We start from the raw sequence: 18471 nt of genomic DNA, 5'->3' as shown, positions 1-18471 counted from the left end.
GGGCCTCAGTAATAAATTTTCAGAATCTCAAACCTTACTCCTTTGTCCATGTTGAGTTAGGGAGGGCCTGTCCTTGGAGGGGTTGGAGGGAAAGGGAAGTGACAGGTGCAGGCTTCCTGGCCTGAGACTGCATGACAGGCTGCCCTCCTTCTCCCCAAGGAACAAGTCACAGAGGACTCAGGGGAACCAGGAGGAAGCAGAGAAACTGCTCTACCTGGCCTCCTCCCAGTATCTAGCGCCCCCCCCCCCCCCCCCCCCCCCCCCCCCCCCCCCCCGCAAGGCACAACCCTAAGCCCATGGAGAGTTCAAGCCTCCTGGCTCCAGACACCAAATCCCCTCTCTCTGGTTCCCCAGAGATGTCCCACAGTGGCTGGCCTGACTACCAGTCTGGGTACCTTGGCAAGTCCAGGGGCTACTCCACATTAGGGGCTCAGGCAGTAGGAGTCTAATGCGACTGAACTAAATCCAATAAAAAGTGAGAGTGACCTTTCCCTCTGTCTCAGGATCTGCTGGTCCTTCCAGCTCATCTATGCTGTCCTGTCCTCTCTGGGCTCGCCAGCACACCGGGCTCTGCCTCTCCAAATGCTTCTCAGTTCTCTAATAAGGGGCTGGTGCGTCTGGAGCAGATTCTGGGTTCAGTCCAGTATGGTGTGTGCATGTGTCAGGGAAGGCTTCCTGAAGGAGGTGGTTCTGAGAACTGGGTAGGCATCAGTGGAGGAGCACTTGAAAGCACTGAAATCTTTGGGAGCAGAGGAGTGACCCCCATCTGAATCCGATTTGGGTGGAGCTGAGGCCCTGGGCGGGACTCGAGCAAACCCAAGTGTGGCCCCGGCCTCGCTCCCTCCCTGCCACGCCCGCCCCCCTCTCAGCAGCCTTCCGGCCCTCCCAGCCCCAGATGCCGGGATCCATTCCAGAAAACTTTCCAGGGTGGCTCGCACTGAGCATGCTCCGCGGCGGGGCGGGCCTGGGGTCCGGAAGCTCCGGCGACTCCGGCTCGCCCGCCTCTTTGGGGTCGCGGGTCCGGAGGGGCTATGGGCTCGGCGGGCGCCGCGGGGCGCGCCACGTCGGTGCTCGCCTGGAGCCTTCTGGCTGCCGCCCTGGCGTTGCCCGCTGGGCCCGGGGGCCGACGCTGGCACCTCGCGGGCCCGGATCTCCTCGGGCGCCCCCTCGGCGGGCAGCCCCTCCCGGACCCCCCTGCGGCTCCTGGGGCGGGGCCCGAGCGGACCACGCAGGTAAGGAAGGCCCGCCCCCAGCCTCCCTCTGTAGGACTCTCGTGGCTGAGCTCCGTCTACACTGGCGGCGGGGAGGCCCCTTCGAGTTGGGGAGATTATCAGAGGGAGGGCAGGGTCTGAGTAGGATGCCTCGGGCGTTTCTTAGTATTTGGCGCTCAGGCCCGCAAAGTCCCAGGCAAGGTGGAACCCCGCAGGACTTTGCCAGCCGCCCGGGTCGATTCTCTCCCTGAAACCTAAAAACCCTCTGACCTAGGCCAGGCGCTTCACTTTTTGTGCCTCGGATACTTGGTCTGTAAGCCTTTGCGGCGTGTACGCCGCAGGAAGGTGCGAGAGGTGGGCGCGTTCCCATAGACACCTACTTTGCAGAGGTGAGCACACCCCCGGCCCCCCCTCCGCCCCCACTCCCAGTGTAGCGGTTGTTAGAACAGTTGGGATTATCTTGGTTGCTGCGTTTATCCACTTCCCACCTGCCCTTCCCTCTGTGGCCCCAGATTTGGGAAGGCACAGAGCCTTCCTGTCTCCCTAGATTCCCCTTGCCCCTTCCTCCAAAGCTGGCCTCCAGTTCCGCTTTTGTCTGCAACCTCCGCCCCAGCCTCCTGGTTCAGTGGCCACCACTTAGCCCCTGGCTTTTGGTAACTGTTTCTTCTGAGTCTCCTCCACCCCCTAATTTGTGCTCTCCCTCACCCATTTCCCCCTATGGCTGGTGTCCAGGACAGGTGATCTGTCCTTGGTGTACCTATGGCCACTTCCCTCTCCAGTCCTCACCCCCCTCTCACGGACTCCTGGCAGAGTTAGGCTTCTGTTCCCAGGAGTGCCCTGTCCAGTGGTCTCTCCCCTCACTGTCTTGGGGTCCTCCCTGCCCTCCGACAAGGGCTGGCTTCCCTGGTTCTGTTGGTTCTCTCCTGGCAGATCCCAAGGGGCTTGCTACACTTGCTACAGAGTTGTAATCTGTAAATCTTTAAAGGCTATTCTGTTCATTTTCTGTTATTAGATTTTCACTAGAGAAGAGTGAGTAATAACACTGTATGAATTTACTGAGCTTTAAAAAAGTCCCATGACAGAATGTTTTCACGAGGTCCTTCCACTTGTTCCTGTCCCATGAGGTGGGATGTGTCTGGCTCATTTTTCAGCGAAGAAAACCTGCCCCCCCCCCTCCCAGGCCTGTCCTAGGCTCCCAAGAAGGTCCCTAGATTCAGAGCCCACTCACCTGGCCTGCTTTGCACTTGCTTTCCTCTCTGAGAAACCAGGGCCAGAACATTCTCGTGGACACTGGTCCCCAGGCTTTACCAGAAAGTGCCTGAAGATACATGCTTAGTGTAAACTTATCATCTGTCCCTTCTTGCAGAGGGGAAACTGAGAGCCAGTTAAAGCCATTTCCCACGTTGCCCAAGATGCCTCGTCAGTGCAGGAGCCTCTAGCCACATGTAGTTATTTAAATTTAGACATTTCAGGTGCTTCATGGCCACACGTGTTAGAGGCTGCTATGTTGGACAGCCCAGACTCTGCAGCGTTCTCACCCTGGCGGAAAGCTCTGTCGGGAGTTTATTGGCAGGAGAGAAGGCTGTGAAGGGTTGAGTGGACAAGAGGCTCTGAGTCAGCCATTCACTTTGGTGTTCAGGGACAGCTTTCTGGGTGGCAGACTCTGCTCTGCGTGCTGGGACAGAGAACAAGGCAGGCTCTCTTAAGAAATCTGCCTTCTTGGGGCAGGAGAAGGAAGTAAACAGTGGTGCCAATCTGAGCTGTAGCAGGCGGTGGTTTGGGCTGCAGAGAGAAGTATAGTGGGCAGAGGGGACTGGGAGAGATGGCAGTGAGGGTGCTTGGAGGGAGCGTGCTTGGAGGAGGTGACAGGTGAGCTGAGCCTTGAGTGGAACGAGGGAGGGCAAGGCCATGTCCAGGAGAAGAGCTTTCCCGAGTGCCATGATAGCGAGGCCAGAGGCCAGAGGCAGGGTGTGCTTGGTCCAGGAGCAGCAAGGAGACCTGGGTGCCCCCGGAGTGAGGGAGGGGGTGGACGACAGGAGACCAGGAGGTTGAGGAGGGGCCAGATCAGGGAAGGCCACATGGCTTATGCCCAGGATCCCGGCTGTTATTCTGAGTAAGGTGGAAGCCGTACGGGTTTGGAGCCAGAAATTGACGCACTGTGGCTCATCTTTCTAAAGCATCCCGGTGGCAGGGGTGAGGATAGAGGACGAGGGCAGAAGTGGCTGCAAGAGAGGAGGTGGGTGGGAGACCAGGCCAGGATGGAGGAGTACTGGACCGGGGTGGTGAATGGTGGGCTGCTAGCTGTGGGTTTCCAATGTATTTTGAAGGTGGAGCCAGTGGGATTTGCTGGGATAGGCTGTGGACAGAGAGAGAGAGAGAGAGGCGTCTAGGATGAAGCTGAGGACTTGGGCCTGAGCAAGTGGAAGAATAGAGGCACCATTGGCTAATACGCCGAAGCCCCGTGGGGCCATCAGGAAATCTGTTCTGGTCTGGCTGACTTTGGCCAGGAAGACACGTAGGGTAGAGAGCTGGATGGGCAAGTCTAGACTGGGGTGAGAGAGTCTAAAGAGTCTCTAAAGAGTCTTCACTCTTTAGATGAGGGTCTGAGGCTCAGAGAGGCTGAGAGACTTGGCTGAGCACACACAGCAAGGAAATGGTTCCCGCTAGAACCCGGTTCTCCGGACCCCATATCTGGCATCTTATGAGCCTCTCTGTTAGAATTTGCAAGATCTTGGGAATTCTGAGGTTGGAGGATTAGCCAATGTTGCAGGATTAGTGAGAAGCAGAGCTGGGATTCGAACTCAGGTCTGAGTACATGAAATTTTGACCCTGCAGTGCTGCCTTCCGCGACAGCTTCCCAAAATGCAGTCATGACTGGATTGCTGGCCTCTGTGGGAAAGAGGGGATAATCCTGGACTCCTGGTGGGGATGGTTCACTTGGAAACATTTTGTTTCAGATTTCTGGGTAGGAGTGTAGCTCCTCTCCCTGTTCATGAAAATGATTTGCAGGCACTTCTCATAAGCATGTTCTTCATTAGTGACTTCTGGATTTTTTAGGACTTGCCCCATTTGATTTGGCCCAGTGAGGAAAGCTCCGGCTTTAAGACTGCAGGTAAGTTTTGTTTCATTTCATTTTCTTTCATGGGACCCCAAAGCCATGCCCCCTCCCTTCCAGCTCCCTCACGCCCTGTCCTGCTGTGGTGCCTACCATGGGCAAATGTGGTACGTTGCCCCCTGACCTGCAGAGCAAGGGCAGTGTGTGCCCCCCCCCCCCCCCCCAGTAGCTGGCTAGAGCTCTCCTGCAGGGAGTAAGGGCACATGGCCTTCCTCTTTGCCTGTCAATTCTCCCTCCGCCTCTTTCTCTAGAAGGACACCTGGGTTTACATTTCTGACCCACCCAGATAATCCAGACAATTTCCTTAAATCAGGGACCTTCATTTAATCCCATTTGGGAAGTTGCCTGTTGTACACAAGGTGACATATTTACCTGTTCCCTGGACTAGGACCTAGGCATCGCTCCACCCACCACACCGGGTGCCAGATTTGAGCTGAAACTCACCTAAGAAAAGCAGAACTCGCTGGACTTAGAACTGAGCCGGGCAGGCTGGGCTATTGCTGGTCCAGGAGCTCGGCATGCCAGGACTGTGCCTTTCTCTTTGCATGTCAGCTCTGTTTTCCTCTGGTTCCCTCATTCCTGGAAGCCCTTTGGGAGCCACACAGCTGTTACTTACACAACAGAAGGCTTCCTGATAGCTTGGCGAGAGTTCCAGGAAAGACCAGTGGGCTCAGCCTGAGGCCAGTGCCTGTCCTCAAGCCCATCCCTGGGGCTGGGGGTGCAGCATTCTGGGTTCTGAGCTCCATTCTGCCTCCTGGGAACCAGGATGGACTCGGGTCCAGGTTGGCCCTGCTCTGTCTGCATAGACTGAGCAGGACACTTCCTAAGTAGAGGAAGGGCCTTGGTGAAAACCCGTCTTTCCATACAGAGTCTCCGCACAGATTGTGAATACACCTTCCTCGGGGATCCTGTTTTTTACAGATCTCACTTTCTGGGGAGTTAAAAAGTATTTCCTGTGTCTTCTGTTACCCTCTGCAGACTTCACATTTTACAAAATTCAGTGTTTTCTCTTGAGTACTGTAAGTTGAGGTGATTTCATTGCATTCGTAGAGACCTCTTATTCATCAACAGGCAAACTCCTTGGGCCAAGGGAGCCGGGATGTACTACTCCGTTGATTGTATTAAGAGCAGGGGCGGAATGGCAAGGCCACTAGGAGGGGCTTCAGGGAAGGCTTCCTGGAGGAGGGGCTCCTCAGTACAGTCCTGAGAACTGACAATCTAGCTTGTCCAGGGGATGGAAGGAGAGGCTTCCAGGCATGTGACAGCCACAGAAGAGTGAGGGTATAACCAAAGAATTGCACAGATGGTACAGATGGGCCCACTTGCTGGTGGCAAGATTGGGGAGGCCACTGGCTGGTGACCTGCTGGGTGGTAATAGTCACTTCATAGCATGAATTCCTTCTGTACTGTCTGTCAACACCTGCCCTCTTTCGAGAGCTTGTGGCTGGGCCTTTGAGGACCAGGGGACATAAGCAAGTGCACCAGAGATAAAGCCCAGTATGGCCTTAAGGGTTTATATCCAGCAGATCTGCGAAGAAAGCATGTCTCCCTTAGCCTGAGGGGCAGGGTGAGGGTCCAGAGACGGACGTCCCATCTCCCTGGCACCCATGGGATTTACTCAGACACTCCCAACTGAGTCAACAGCCGGCCTGGGAAAGTGCCCACTTGCTTCCATGGCGAATCCCCTGTGCTTACCTAGATCCCTGTTCCAACGTCATGACCTTGACCTGACTCAACCACAGACACTCTAAGGCATGAGATTCTAATGTTATCCAGGATCCTGTTCTACATCTTTTTTCTTTTTTTCTTCAAGTTTTTCTTTCTTCCTATGTGGATTCTGAAATTGTAAAAGTTTTCGGAAGCACTTACAAAGATCCTGTAATCAGTAACACCGTAAGAACGACTGAAAAATAAAGTCATTCTTAATCAAATCCCAGATTGCATCTGGGTAGAATCTCCCAGGCATCTCACCCGCCGGCTGGTCTAATTCAGTAGATCTGGGAGGGAATGTGCATTGTAGCCCGCACCCAGGACGAGCAGTACACTCTTTGAGAAGCACCCTCTTTAGGCTTCATAGCCCACCTCCCTCCCTACCGCAAGGGGAACACATCTCATGCCCCTCATTTTCCTGGCAGAGAGATGAGCAGTCATTCATTTCTTGATTTATTCACGTACCCAGTTTCAGCAAACACCCTCCAGGGGCCTTCCTCATGCACGTGGTCCACGTCCTGAGTTCACCCCCGCGTCTTACTGCCTCCTGCGTTCTGTCACGCATGCGCTTCGCTGTTTTGCAGTGGGAGCACCGTTTGGAAGGAAATCCAGCGGGAGAAGTGAAGTCTTTAATCCCCTCCCAACTTCGGCACCCTCTAGAAGGCCAAGGACTCAGTCTGTGCTTGCTTTCACGCCCTCGTGGCCCAAGAAGACTCTGTTTAAAAGAGAGTCTCCTGTAACACACCGCCTGGTAAGTCGCACGCTTGGTCCTTTAATGGAGTTAGAAGTTGGAAAGAAACTGGTTTGGGGCCCTCTGTGTAGCAGATGCCACGGGCTTGGGTTCTTCAGAAAAGCTTATTCCTTTGATACCGAAGCGTCTAGTATTGGAGGTGAAGAGGGGGTGTGAATCTGAGCGGTGGGAGGTGGGTTCTGAAGCAGGGCACCCGGTTCTGCTTTAACGGGCTCGATTTGCCACCCTCGGTATAAACACGTGCACACATTCCTCCTGCCCAAGCATCAGCCCTGGTGTTCGGTGTGCCCGTGACGGGGGTGTTGTTCACATGATCCCCCTGGACTAGGGGAGAGCTCCGGTGTGACCACACGCCCACGTTCTTCCCTCCTCAGGGGCTAAAGTTCCAATCCTTTAAATGCTTCTTAAAAAAGTTTTCAAGATTATTTAAGGCAGTTATTAGACTACGGAAGTCAATGTCTATCCTTCCTTTCAAAATTCATCTTGTAGGGGCGCCTGGGTGGCTCAGTGGGTTAAAGCCTCTGCCTTCAGCTTAGGTCATGATCCCAGGGTCCTGGGATCGAGCCCCGCATCAGGCTCTCTGCTCAGCGGGGAGCCTGCTTCTTCCTCTCTCTGCCTGCCTCTCTGCCTACTTGTGATCTCTGTCTGTCAAATAAATAAATAAAATCTTTAAAAAAAAAACTCATCTTGTACATTTATTTTTTAACATCTTGTACTTTCCTGAAACACGTATAGTATGCAGTGGTTTTCATTTTCTAATCATTTCTGTATTTTATTGTAGTTTGGAGACATCTCAAGAGATGTTCCAGGGACTGCTGAGGACGGAGTGATTTTTCAGAAGTGTGCTGTGGTAGGTGTTCATCGCGGCTTATAGTGGAAGAGAACATAGTTGGATTTTGACCAAATCGTGTCTGGGTAGAGTTACGTGTATAAGGAGTGGCAAGTCATGGGGCTGTCCACCTGTGTCTGGACACACGAGGGTTAAAGTATTTTTTTTTTAAATATTTTATTTGTTTATTTGACAGAGAGAGATCACAAGTAGATAGAGAGGCAGGCAGAGAGAGAGAGAGGGAAGCAGGCTCCCCGCTGAGCAGAGAGCCCGATGCGGGACTCGATCCCAGGACCCTGAGATCATGACCTGAGCCGAAGGCAGTGGCTTAAACCACTGAGCCACCCAGGCGCCCGGGTTAAAGTATTGTACAGGGGATTTTCTGTTTCATATCATGGCACCAGGACCAAGGGTTTTGGTAACAATTAAACTCCTGTTTGTGAAAATGCACTGTGGTCATTTAGAAGGGGAAGGAAAGAATGATGTATTTTCTTTCAGGTTTTAACATTGATATGGTGCTTGGTGGTATAAAAATTTTATTCAGTGTTTTTAAAGTCTTGGATCTTTACTGATCCCTGTGAGGTGGCATTTCACATTATGGCCATGTTAGGGGTCCCCAGGACGACCCTCCCTCGGGCTTCTTGCTTCACTGGAAGGACTCACATGACCCAGGAAGCCATTAGACTCACAGTTACAGTTATAATTTATTACAGCAGAAACGTGCAGATTCAAGTCAGCAAAGTGAAAGGCACATAGGATGGGGTCGTGAGACCAGGCACAAGCTTCCCACTGTCCTTTCCTGGTGGAATCCTGCAGCCGGTGTTTCATTTCCCAAAGCAGTGACGTGTGACGTCCTATACCAAGTACTGACCCCCGAGACACTCACCTGAGCTTCGATGCCCAGGGTTTTTTTTTTTAAGATTTTATTTATTTATTTGTCAGAGAGAGAAAGACAGAGAGAGAAAGATCACAAGTAGGCAGAGAGGTAGGCAGAGGCAGAGGGAGAAGCAGGCTCCCTGCTGAGCAAGGAGCCTGATATGGGACTCGATCCCAGGACACTGGGATCATGACCTGAGCGGAAGGCAGCCGCTTAACCAACTGAGCCACCCAGGTGTCCCGATGCCCAACGGTTTTAATTTGGGTCCCTCACGGAGCCAGGCAGTGCCCTTATGGCTGACCTCGGTAACTGGTTTCCAGCCGCTCCAGAGGTCCCCTTGACACAGCTTGGCTCAAGGCCCCCGCCTCCAATCACACCAGTTAGCACACGTGGCCGGCGGTGGCCCGAGGCCCCAGGTATATAAAGGTGCTCTTCTCAGGCAGGATGGTCCAAGTGCTTTACAGGTCAACCTCCCAGGAGCTGGTCAGGAGTCAGTCCTTTCCTCTGGGTGGGTGGGGTCTGGGCAGTCCACGCCTACGGAGTTAGCCCTCTGCTGTACGAGCCTCAGTTTATCTCAGGCCTTCAGCTGTCCTGTTCCCCTTCCTGGATGGAGTTGGTGCTACCAGATTTTCGTGCATCCTCCTGGAGCTGTTTCTGTTGTCTGCATGCGTGTGTGCATGGGGTGGTGGGAAGAGCTTTGAGAGTGGGAATGGGCAAGGTTGCAGAGCCCAGGCTGGGAGCCAAGCTGCTGGGGCCACCAGACAACTTCCAGAAGCCGAGCTATTCAAATCCATGATCAAGCAGAGCCTGCCTGGGGGAGACTGGCCAGAAGGATGGAGACCTGCCAGCTCGCTCCATCCTGGAGGTCAGATGGCAGTCAGACGCCCTGGGCGGGACTCTGGGACATGGCTGAGCCTTCAAAATGACTGTGTGAGAAGGAGCCATTGTTTGCTTTTTCTTGGTGATGCCAGTGGTCACCATCTCCCCAACCTGACTGTGGCTCTGTGCTTCCATTATTTCTTTCTGTTTCCCTGTAGGAACAATTTCACTGCATTTCAGGGTTCCTGTGACTTTGAAACAGTCACCAAGCAACAGCTTAGCAGGCGTGAGTCAGAACATAACCTGGGGCCTTTGAAATCAGACCCGATAAGTTCTCCAGCCCCTGGGAGACTGTGCCCTCCCTCTGCCGGGGGACGGATCCTGCGCAGGTCCAGCTGGGGGGTCACGTGAGGAGGTGGGACTTACCAGCAGAGCTGCCCTCTTGTCATCTCCTGTCCTAGGTGTCCGGGCAGAACGAACCGCAGACAGCTCAGGTGAGACTGCTCGTAGACAACACCAGGACCCCTGTGGCCACCAACCTCTCCGATCTGCTCCTATTCGACAACATCACTGGCCTCTCCGTTAGGGGGTCGACAGGAAACCAGACCGTGCTGGGATTCCAGGCTTTCAGGAAGAAGTTTCTGCAAGGTAATTGTGGCGTGTGTGAAGTCAGGCAGGGACCTACAGACGCTGTCGGAGCGTGTGATGTGCAACAGGCATGTTCTCCAACATGGGACGTGTTCACACATGACAGATTTGACGATCGGGTATTGAAAGAGGAGACCAGCACTCGAAATCCACACCTGAAAAGACGAATTTGTTACTGAGGTTAGAGAGAGGCCAGATTTGGGGGGGGGGAGTTTTTAAGAAATGGGTATTTTTATTATTTTTATTAGTGTATCAATTTTTATGAGGAAGAATTCCAGACCTAACGAAACATAGAGTATATAGCCAAACTCTGTCTGTCCACCACCAGACCAGATTTCTCATCCCTCAGTGAAATGCAGAGCTCGTCTTAGGTGGGGCTGCTCCAGGTGGGAGTGGTTTGACACTGGCCCTGGAAGCGTGTGTGTGAGACTCGAGTCTCGAGTGCGTGTTCTCGAGTGTTCCCTGGAGTACCTCCACACCGAGGGGCTAGTGTTCTGAGCACCACCGTCCCCGGTTGGCTTTGGAGGTGTGTGTCCTGAAGCAAGCTGTCATTGGTTAATGAAGCAGATTTCAACAAATTCTGGGATTCATTGTTACCATGACCTCAGGACTGTCCATCTTCTTGGGAGGGTGCGGCTTCTTTAACTCCGAATCCCTCTCTCATTGATGGGGGAACAGACGGCCCACCCCATGACCCTCGTGCTATCGTGGATACGCTCATATGCTCAGGACTGACTTCTCCACGGAGCCCACGCGGCTCACCAGTCAGGCCACGCTTTCCCTCTGAGCCTAGATAGGGCCTTGGAGTCCTGCTTGACCACATCCTTTTGACAGAGCTACCAGGTTGGCCCACAGGCGGCCACCTACCTCTTTGCCACTGTGGTTTAAGCAACATCGTAGAAACTGCTAGGATACGTCCCAGCCAAGAGATCCTCAGGGCCTTCCCTTAAAGATGGAAAAATAACCATCCCCCATCCCCCCGCTGCGTCCTGAAGCGAGTGAGCAGAGCACACACTCCATCTCAAATGGACCTAGATGTTACTCCTCACTTGGCCACTTAGGAGCTGGTCACCTCTGGAAATTACTGAGTTTTCCTGAACTTGGGATGTGACGTGTGACTGTCAAGACCTCGTAGAGTCATGGCAGAGACGGAGAGAGGCCACGTGCCCCAGCTCTGCCCGGGGCCCTCCCAGCCCCTGGTCCAGCAGGCCTGCCTCTCTCCTCTCGTAGCGCCATTGGCTCCCAGCGTCTGTGCTCCTGCCACACAGACCACACTTGTCACTCTCCCCTGCCTGTCGGCATCTGCTCATGCCCTGGTATCTTCCTGGGAGGCCCCCCTCCCCTGCTTCTCACTTCCCTGCCTTCCTGCACATCACCCGCTCGGGGCCTAGGGTCAGCACTGCGTGCCGAGCCCTACCAACCCCAAGCTTTGTGCCCGCTGCACATCCCAGAGTGTGAGCCTCTTCTCTGTCCTACAGGGATGGTGACAGTGACAGTTTCAGGATGGAGTAAGGAGAAGGGAGTTTTTTCATGGAAAGCCTGACCCAAGAAGTGGTCCCCATATCAGTAGTAGTGATTTTGTTGATTGGTTGTGTGTGTGTGTGTGTGTGTGTGTGTGTGTGTGTGTGTGTGTGGTATGGAGCACAGGTGATGGCCCTGCAGGGAAGCGGTGTCCTGCTCGTTCCCCAGCGGAGCAGGTGCAGGGCACCTCCTCAGCCTCTGCCTCCTGCTCTGGGCATCGCAGGCTATGAGGTCTCCTCCGTCCACCTTGGGGCTTCCTGTGGGGCCAGGAGTCTGGTGCACAGGCTGTGAGGGTGACAAGCCACTGCATCAGGTAAGGTCCGATCACAGGGCCTTCACTGTGGAATCGTCTCAGTTGTTTTTCTCACGCTTTGTGAGTTTCATGTTTTATCATTGCATGAAAATACGGGTGTTCACTTCTCTTCTCCTTTACTTTTTTTTTTTTTTTTTTTTGAGGTCTCCATGTGTTGAGAAATGAAGCACGTGACAGCATTTGAGGGCTACAGTCTGACCCTGTTACAGGTAGAGGAAGAGCTGGAGGACAGGCTTAGGCTGATCAGGCAGGCCTAGTCTCTGACCCACAGAGCAGGATAGGGCTTGTCCCCCACTGGCCATTGCCGGCTGGCACCCCGAGCCAGCAGCCCACTCCCAGGGTCAGTCCCTCCCATCATCAGGTGGGGTGTGCTGCCCGGTGAGGAGCGCTGGGAAGAAGCCCACCCTATTTCAGACAGGGTGCCCATGCTTGTGGACTGAAACGTCACGGGTGTGTGGTGAGCCTGAGCTTCTGCCGAGGACGTCGTGTGTTGTTCTCCACACTCCTGGGGCTTCTTACGAATCTGCAGATCAGTTCTGGTCCCGTGGGGAAGGAGATCAGCCTTGGTCAGGACTCAGGGCAGCCCTGTTCCCCCAAACCACTCACCCTTTACCCCTGTGTCTATCCCTTGGGGACTGCTGGTGGGTAGAAGAGGTGGTTTTTCTGTCCTATGAAGGCTTGGACTCAGAGCATTGTGTTACCCGATAACTCAAAGGGTACACTGCCCCCAAGGCTGGGAATTCTCCGATTCTGATACCATTCAGTCAGGTCCTGCCATACTAGTCAACAAGGCGTGTGTCAACCAGGTGGGTCACAAGATTTGCATCGTCCTTAGGGGACAACACTGAGTTCATTTGCATAAAGGTCTTCCAGCAGTGACCTGCCATCACCTCCCTTTTGCAAATTCTCAGGGAAAAATGAAAATATTAGGAAATAATTCCCTGCAAATAGGAACCCAAGTATATTTGAGTCCAAAAGGAATCAACATGTTTGCCCTTGTAAGTTTGAAGTCAAAAGCCCAACATGCTCAAATTAAGTTAATATACCCTCTTCTCAATATTTTATTCTGGCCAGCCCCTCCCCCCACCTGAGGTTTGTAACTGTCCAGAAGGAGAAGGGGTACCTTCAGCAGCATCCCGGTTCTGTCCCTACAGTGGAAGACAACTGGCAATAAGAAGGAATGAATTACAGATTCACAAACGACATAGAGGAACCTCAGAAAACATCTGCTCAGTGAAAGAAATCAAAGACAACACATATATGATTCTATTTCTAGGAGATGTCCAGAAAGACAAATTATTACCCTTCCCCGACCCCCCCAAAACTAGATTAGTGGTTGCCTAGGCCTTGGTGTGGCAGGGGAGAGTGACTGCCTTTCTTGTTGGGGTGATGGAAATGTTCTGAAATCAGACTGCGGTGTGCTCAAAGACCTCTCAATACACAAAATCCCTCGAAGTGCACACTTAGAATGGATGGACTGAGTGATATGTATGTTTTATTTCAAAGCTATTAAAAAAAAAAAAAAAAGGAGGTATCACAAGCTCAGCCCCACCACTGCCCAGTGCAGACGAGAAGCCAGTGTCCCACTATGGCCAGGCACAGCCATGTCCCCAGACCCCGCCTTCTGCACTTCCACACGCGGTGGCTGAGGTGAGAGGTGATTGTCAGAACCGTGACAGAGATGGTCTTTCCGGTGTTAGTTTACAAAGTGTCTTGGGCTCTGCTGGGTGCCCAGAGCCCAGGAGAACGTACGCTCCATGGGAAGTGTCCGCTGTTGGGACTTAAGGTGGGCAGGACCCATCTCCAACATCAGACGTGAGGTCCCTCCAGGAAGCGGGGCTGAGAATGTGCGGCCTCCTGCAAAGCTAGAAACCTGCAGTGGTGGCCTCTCCACACCCCTCCGCATGTGGGATTCCTCTCTTTCCCAGCTGTTCGTTCACCTTGGGGTCTGAGGGTGGACCCTGTCTGGGAGCAGAGCTGCCTTTTCCAGAGATCCTGGATGTTTGGTTCTGACTTCTTACCAAGGAGAGCTTTGAGCCAGGGAAGCTTCCCCTTAAATACAGAGGATTAATTTTTGTAATGAAGCCGTCGAGGGCCAGCTAGAGACCAGTGGGCCAAGGGGACCCCACGTGAATCCACAGTGCTGGGTCCTGCCTCCTGGTGCCCCTTGCCATGCTCACAGAACCAGCTGCCCAGAGAAGTCTGTCTTGTCTGTCTGTCCACTGAGGCCCAAAAGTCTGATCTAAGGCTCTTCTCCTTAGTTGTGTGAACAGGATTTTGGAGAATAAATAGATCCTTGCCTAGATTCCAAACAAAACAGAAAGATTCTGGATTTCCCACGTGTGGGAGTTAGTGATGCCCCGGATCAGGAATACTGACCCACCCAGTCCTGGGCAGTGCTGGATGGGCCGGGGGACACCCAGAGAAGACAGCCCAGGGGCAGCAGGGGGCCCTCCCTGGCTCCTTACACTTGCTGACAGCCTCTTCCAGGTGAAGAAGAGGGACCCCATGAGTGGGCACGCACAGTTCCCTGTCCCCATCGTGGGCACCCGAGACCTGAGCGGCACCCTTGCTGTCCATGTCGGCTGTGGTGGCAGACTCCTTTGACCTGGGTCTTGTCTGGGGTCTGGCGGAAGGGCCCCTCTTGACTCACATGTGCATTCTCTCTGAGCAGTGGGAGACTCCTTCTTGGTCAGCTACACAGCTTCCATCAAGGCCGGAGAAGTGGGGAGTGGAGAGGTCCTGATGCTTCCTGCCCAGCTCACCTTTCAGAGCTCAGCGCAGGTTTGTTCTCCTTACTCTGCTTCTAGAAGCCTTGATACTTAGACCACTATCTCTTAGCTTCTCCCTTCCTTCCTTCCCTGCCACTCTCCCTCCCTCCTTTCTTACTTCCCTCCCTCCCTCTCTCCTTCCTTCACTTCTTCCCTTCCTCTCTCCTTCCTTCCTTCCTTCCCTGCTTCCTTCCTTCACTGATACTGAATTCTAGATGAGTGGGTGGGCCCCAGAATCTCACACATTTTGCTGTGAACTTGGCTCTCTTAGCATCTCAGTGGGACCTCTAGTAATGCCTTAACTCCTGTGGGTCTGACGTAGAATTATCATAAAAATATCAGTAGATTTAAGTTCTTTTGTTCGTGCCTTGCATGTAATAAGCACTCACCCGTAGTTTCTATTTGTATGAGCTCACTAGGAGCTATCTTGATGAAGTTCCACAGCCTAGAAATGTATGTTTTCATGATCCTGGAGGCTGGAAGTCTGAAATCAAGGTGTGAGCCGGGCTGTTCTTCCTGAGGCCTCCCTCCTTGGCGTGCAGATGGCATCTTCTCTCTGTGTCCTCATGTGGGCATCCCTCTGTATGTGTTTGTGTCCTGATCCCCTCTTCTTACAAGGACCCCCGTCAGATTGCATCAGGGCCCCCCTAATGGCCTCATTTGAGGTTACTTACCTCTGTTATGTCCCCACCTCCAGATACCATCACACTGTGAGGTGCTGGGGGCCAGGCTTCAGCATATGGATTCTGCGGGAACACAATTCAGCCTGTAACACAATTACTGTTTGTATCTTTGTTTCGTTTACCTTTTAATCTGTGCATGCATCAGATGTGGTTCTTTGGGTGTCCTGCCCAGCAGCGTTCATATCCTGGGGACGCAGGAGCAGATTCTGTCCTTGTCTTCAAGGCGCTCATGCTCTAGCTACTTTGGTCACGTTGTTCTGACTTTGGCCTCTGGAGGAAGTACCTTTCGCTCAGTGGGGAAAGTGAGGCTCAGAGCACGACTGCCCTGGTCCCACGACAGAATCCTGATCGGACCGCATAGTGCGAGCTCCTTCCACCCAGTCTCAAGGATCTGCGTGTGACATTGCTGCCGCAATAAGAGAGAAAGAAATACTAAATAAAATGAGATAAAAAGGAGGATTCCAAAAAGATAAAGACCAGATACAAAGAAACTATTAAATCAAACTGTCAGAAGAGACCAATGTCTCGGATAATAATTAGATACAAAGTCAGAAACAGAGAACAAAGGATACAAAAATAGAGATAAAATCACCCAGAAGAAGTACCGTCCCAATTTCGGAGGACACAAATCAAGTGAGTTAAAATCAGAAGGGGAGAAGGCCACAGTCAGAAACCAAGGGTAGAAACTCAGAACTTCAACAAAACCAAAGCCTCCACCTCCTCCTGCCAGAGCATTAGGACTTCAAGATCCTGAAAGCACCTGGGATGTGTGGGATGGAGGGAGGATGGTGGGGGGGATGAAGGGAGGGTGGGAGGGGGATGGAGGTGGGATGGAAGGGGAATGGAGTGGGGGATGGAGTGGGGGATGGAGGGGGAGGGGGTAGGGAATGGAGGTGGGATGGGGGTGGGATAGAGGTGGGATGGAGGCGAGGGACGAAGGGGCTCCTCAATCACTACAGGGCCCCTCATCTGTTCCTTTGCTTGGGGTCTCACCTGTCTGTTATACTGACTTTATTTCCCTAGGAAACCTCCACCCCCATTAGCCCCACAAGACCAGGGACCTCATCTTTCCTATTGACACCTGCATTCTCCATGCCAAAAGTAGAGCCGTGCACAGTCAGTGCTCTGTAACTATTTGCTAAATAGATGAATGAACAAATCTGTAAACTAAGGAATCTTGGGCAAGGTTTAGTTTTTGATTTCTCTGAAGCTCAGGTTTCTTATCTACATAAAGGAGATGTTTCTGGCAGTGTCTCCAGTCTTCCGTGGGGGTACATGAGATGTGTCTGTGTGCAATGGCCTACAATTTCCTACTCCTTCCAAACCGTCAGGGGCTCTCTGGGCAGTTCTGCAGGTGGAGCGTGAACAGCACACCTGCCTCCTGGAGATTCCAGAGTTCCAAACTTCTCTGGCCTGCGTTCTGGGCTTCTGCTTGCCGGCTCTTGTCGACCACCAGCATGGTGCCGACCTGGCTCCTGCCAGAGACATAAGTTCTGGGAGGCCGGTACTTGCTGAGTGATTACATGCTGGAAGTTGACAAGGAGCTCTTGTACTTTGTTCTCAAGTTGTTTCATCTGGTTGGACTTCACTGTCGTTTGGGTGACTGCGAGACTTTTCTCCATGACCTGTAGAAGGTCAAGTGTATCTGGGGCTGAAAATGACCCAAGGCAGAGTCTGCACATGAGAACAATGGTTTGCTCTGCTTGTCATTCAGTCCCAAGATGTCTTAAATGACAAAAGAGAAAACAATAACAGATTTAAACAGGCACGAGCCCGATGGGATGGAATCCTGCCATAGAGCGGAGGCAAGGTCTGACAAGGCCGCTCCTGGAAACCACTGCCCAGCTGAGTTTCAGAAGCAGTACCAATTCTTTGCTTGACTTATTTCAATCAGCATAATCTCTTCCAGTCCCGTCCATGTTGCTACAAAAGTTGGGTATTCATCCTTTCTGATGGAGGCATAATACTCCATCGTGTATATGGACCACATCTTCCTTATCCATTCGTCTGTTGAAGGGCATCTTGGTTCTTCCCACAGTTTGGTGACGTGGCTATTGCTGCTATAAACATTGGGATTCTTTGGGCTTCACTGTCCCCATCCCAACAATGAGAGGAGTGGGAAGATTCTCCCCCCCCCCATCTCTTCTCTTCCTGGCATTTTGTGTGAGCATAGGGGAGGAGACAGGAGGAGGCCCCCTCTCCTGTGCCCCCCCCCCACCTCCGGCTGTGGTCTGGAAGCACAGATCCTCCTGATGTGTGGTCTGAATGACAATAGCAGCTTCAGGCGATGTCACCATCCCTTTGCCCTTCATCTCACTTGGTCTCATCACCAGGTGTTTTGTCTCTCAGATCTTCACAAACAGAGGGACGAGTGAGAGACCGTGTTCCCACAGCTTTTATCATGGAGCATTGTTAAAATTATTCTGTTTTATTGTTAGTTATTGTTGTCAGTCTCTTACTGTGCCTAACTCATCAGTTAAATGAAATGTATGTATGGGAAAGAATAGTGTGTCTAAGGTTGGGGACTGTCCATAGTTTCAGGCATCTGTGGGGGTTCTGGGAACACATCCCTGGCAGGTGAGAGTGGGGACGGCTGTCGTTCACACTCGAGAATCGTCTAGTCAGAGGTGGCTCCGTCAGACATGCGTCGTATCTGGATCTGGAAGCTGCTTTCTCAAACACGCCTGTGTACCCCAGATTCATACAGGATTGGATAAAACAGACCCTACGCTGTGGATGGTCGAGAGGGAAAGCCCCAGAGCCATCATGTCCAGTTTCTTGCACTATATTATGAAACGTCCTACTTACCTCACACACGCATCCCCGGATTTCGCTGGGCCGGCGTTTTCTGACATCAGGCCATGATCTCAAACGTGTTTCGCAAGCCTTGAAATTTCTGTAGGAAGCACAGGGGTGAGGACTTACGTTTTGTGAAGAGATGAAGTCAAGCGTCATAACATACTTGCCGATTCTCTCTGCTTAGACGTTGGGTGTCAGAAAACATACGGAGGAGGGGCCCAGAGGGAGAGAAGGGAATCAAACAATGTGATCGAATGTGGGCTTCTGAATGCAGCCTCAAACTACCCTGAAACTCACGGGTTATCGTGAATATCCCCAAACAGACACAATCCAGGAATGGGAGGGGACAGGTGATTGCTTCGTATGTGTCTTTTCTTTAAAGACTCATATTTTTAAAAATTCCCTTTTTCCCCTAAACAAGGGC

At 52.5% G+C, this 18471-nt stretch overlaps 1 protein-coding gene across 3 annotated transcripts in view; it reads left to right on the top strand.

The window, feature by feature from the left end:
- Positions 1-968: 968 nt before the first annotated feature.
- The window catches only part of EVC2 (EvC ciliary complex subunit 2), a 126908-nt gene continuing 109405 nt past the window's right edge, over positions 969-18471 (top strand). For 2 of the 3 annotated variants that reach the window (XM_045998432.1, XM_045998431.1), the window contains exons 1-6: positions 969-1232; positions 4269-4323; positions 6621-6787; positions 7569-7637; positions 9774-9960; positions 14469-14578. In XM_045998432.1, coding sequence (XP_045854388.1) covers positions 1032-1232; positions 4269-4323; positions 6621-6787; positions 7569-7637; positions 9774-9960; positions 14469-14578 — 789 coding nt within the window. In that variant the 5' untranslated portion in view covers positions 969-1031. The remainder of the gene's footprint in view (positions 1233-4268; positions 4324-6620; positions 6788-7568; positions 7638-9773; positions 9961-14468; positions 14579-18471) is intronic. The other variant, XM_045998433.1, reaches the window with a different exon arrangement.

The sequence above is a fragment of the Meles meles genome, chromosome 2 (assembly GCF_922984935.1).
Source record: "Meles meles chromosome 2, mMelMel3.1 paternal haplotype, whole genome shotgun sequence".
NCBI classification, from domain to species: Eukaryota; Metazoa; Chordata; class Mammalia; order Carnivora; family Mustelidae; genus Meles; species Meles meles.
The sequence above is the reverse complement of the archived record's forward strand: the minus strand, read 5'-3'. Positions and strand labels throughout refer to the sequence as shown.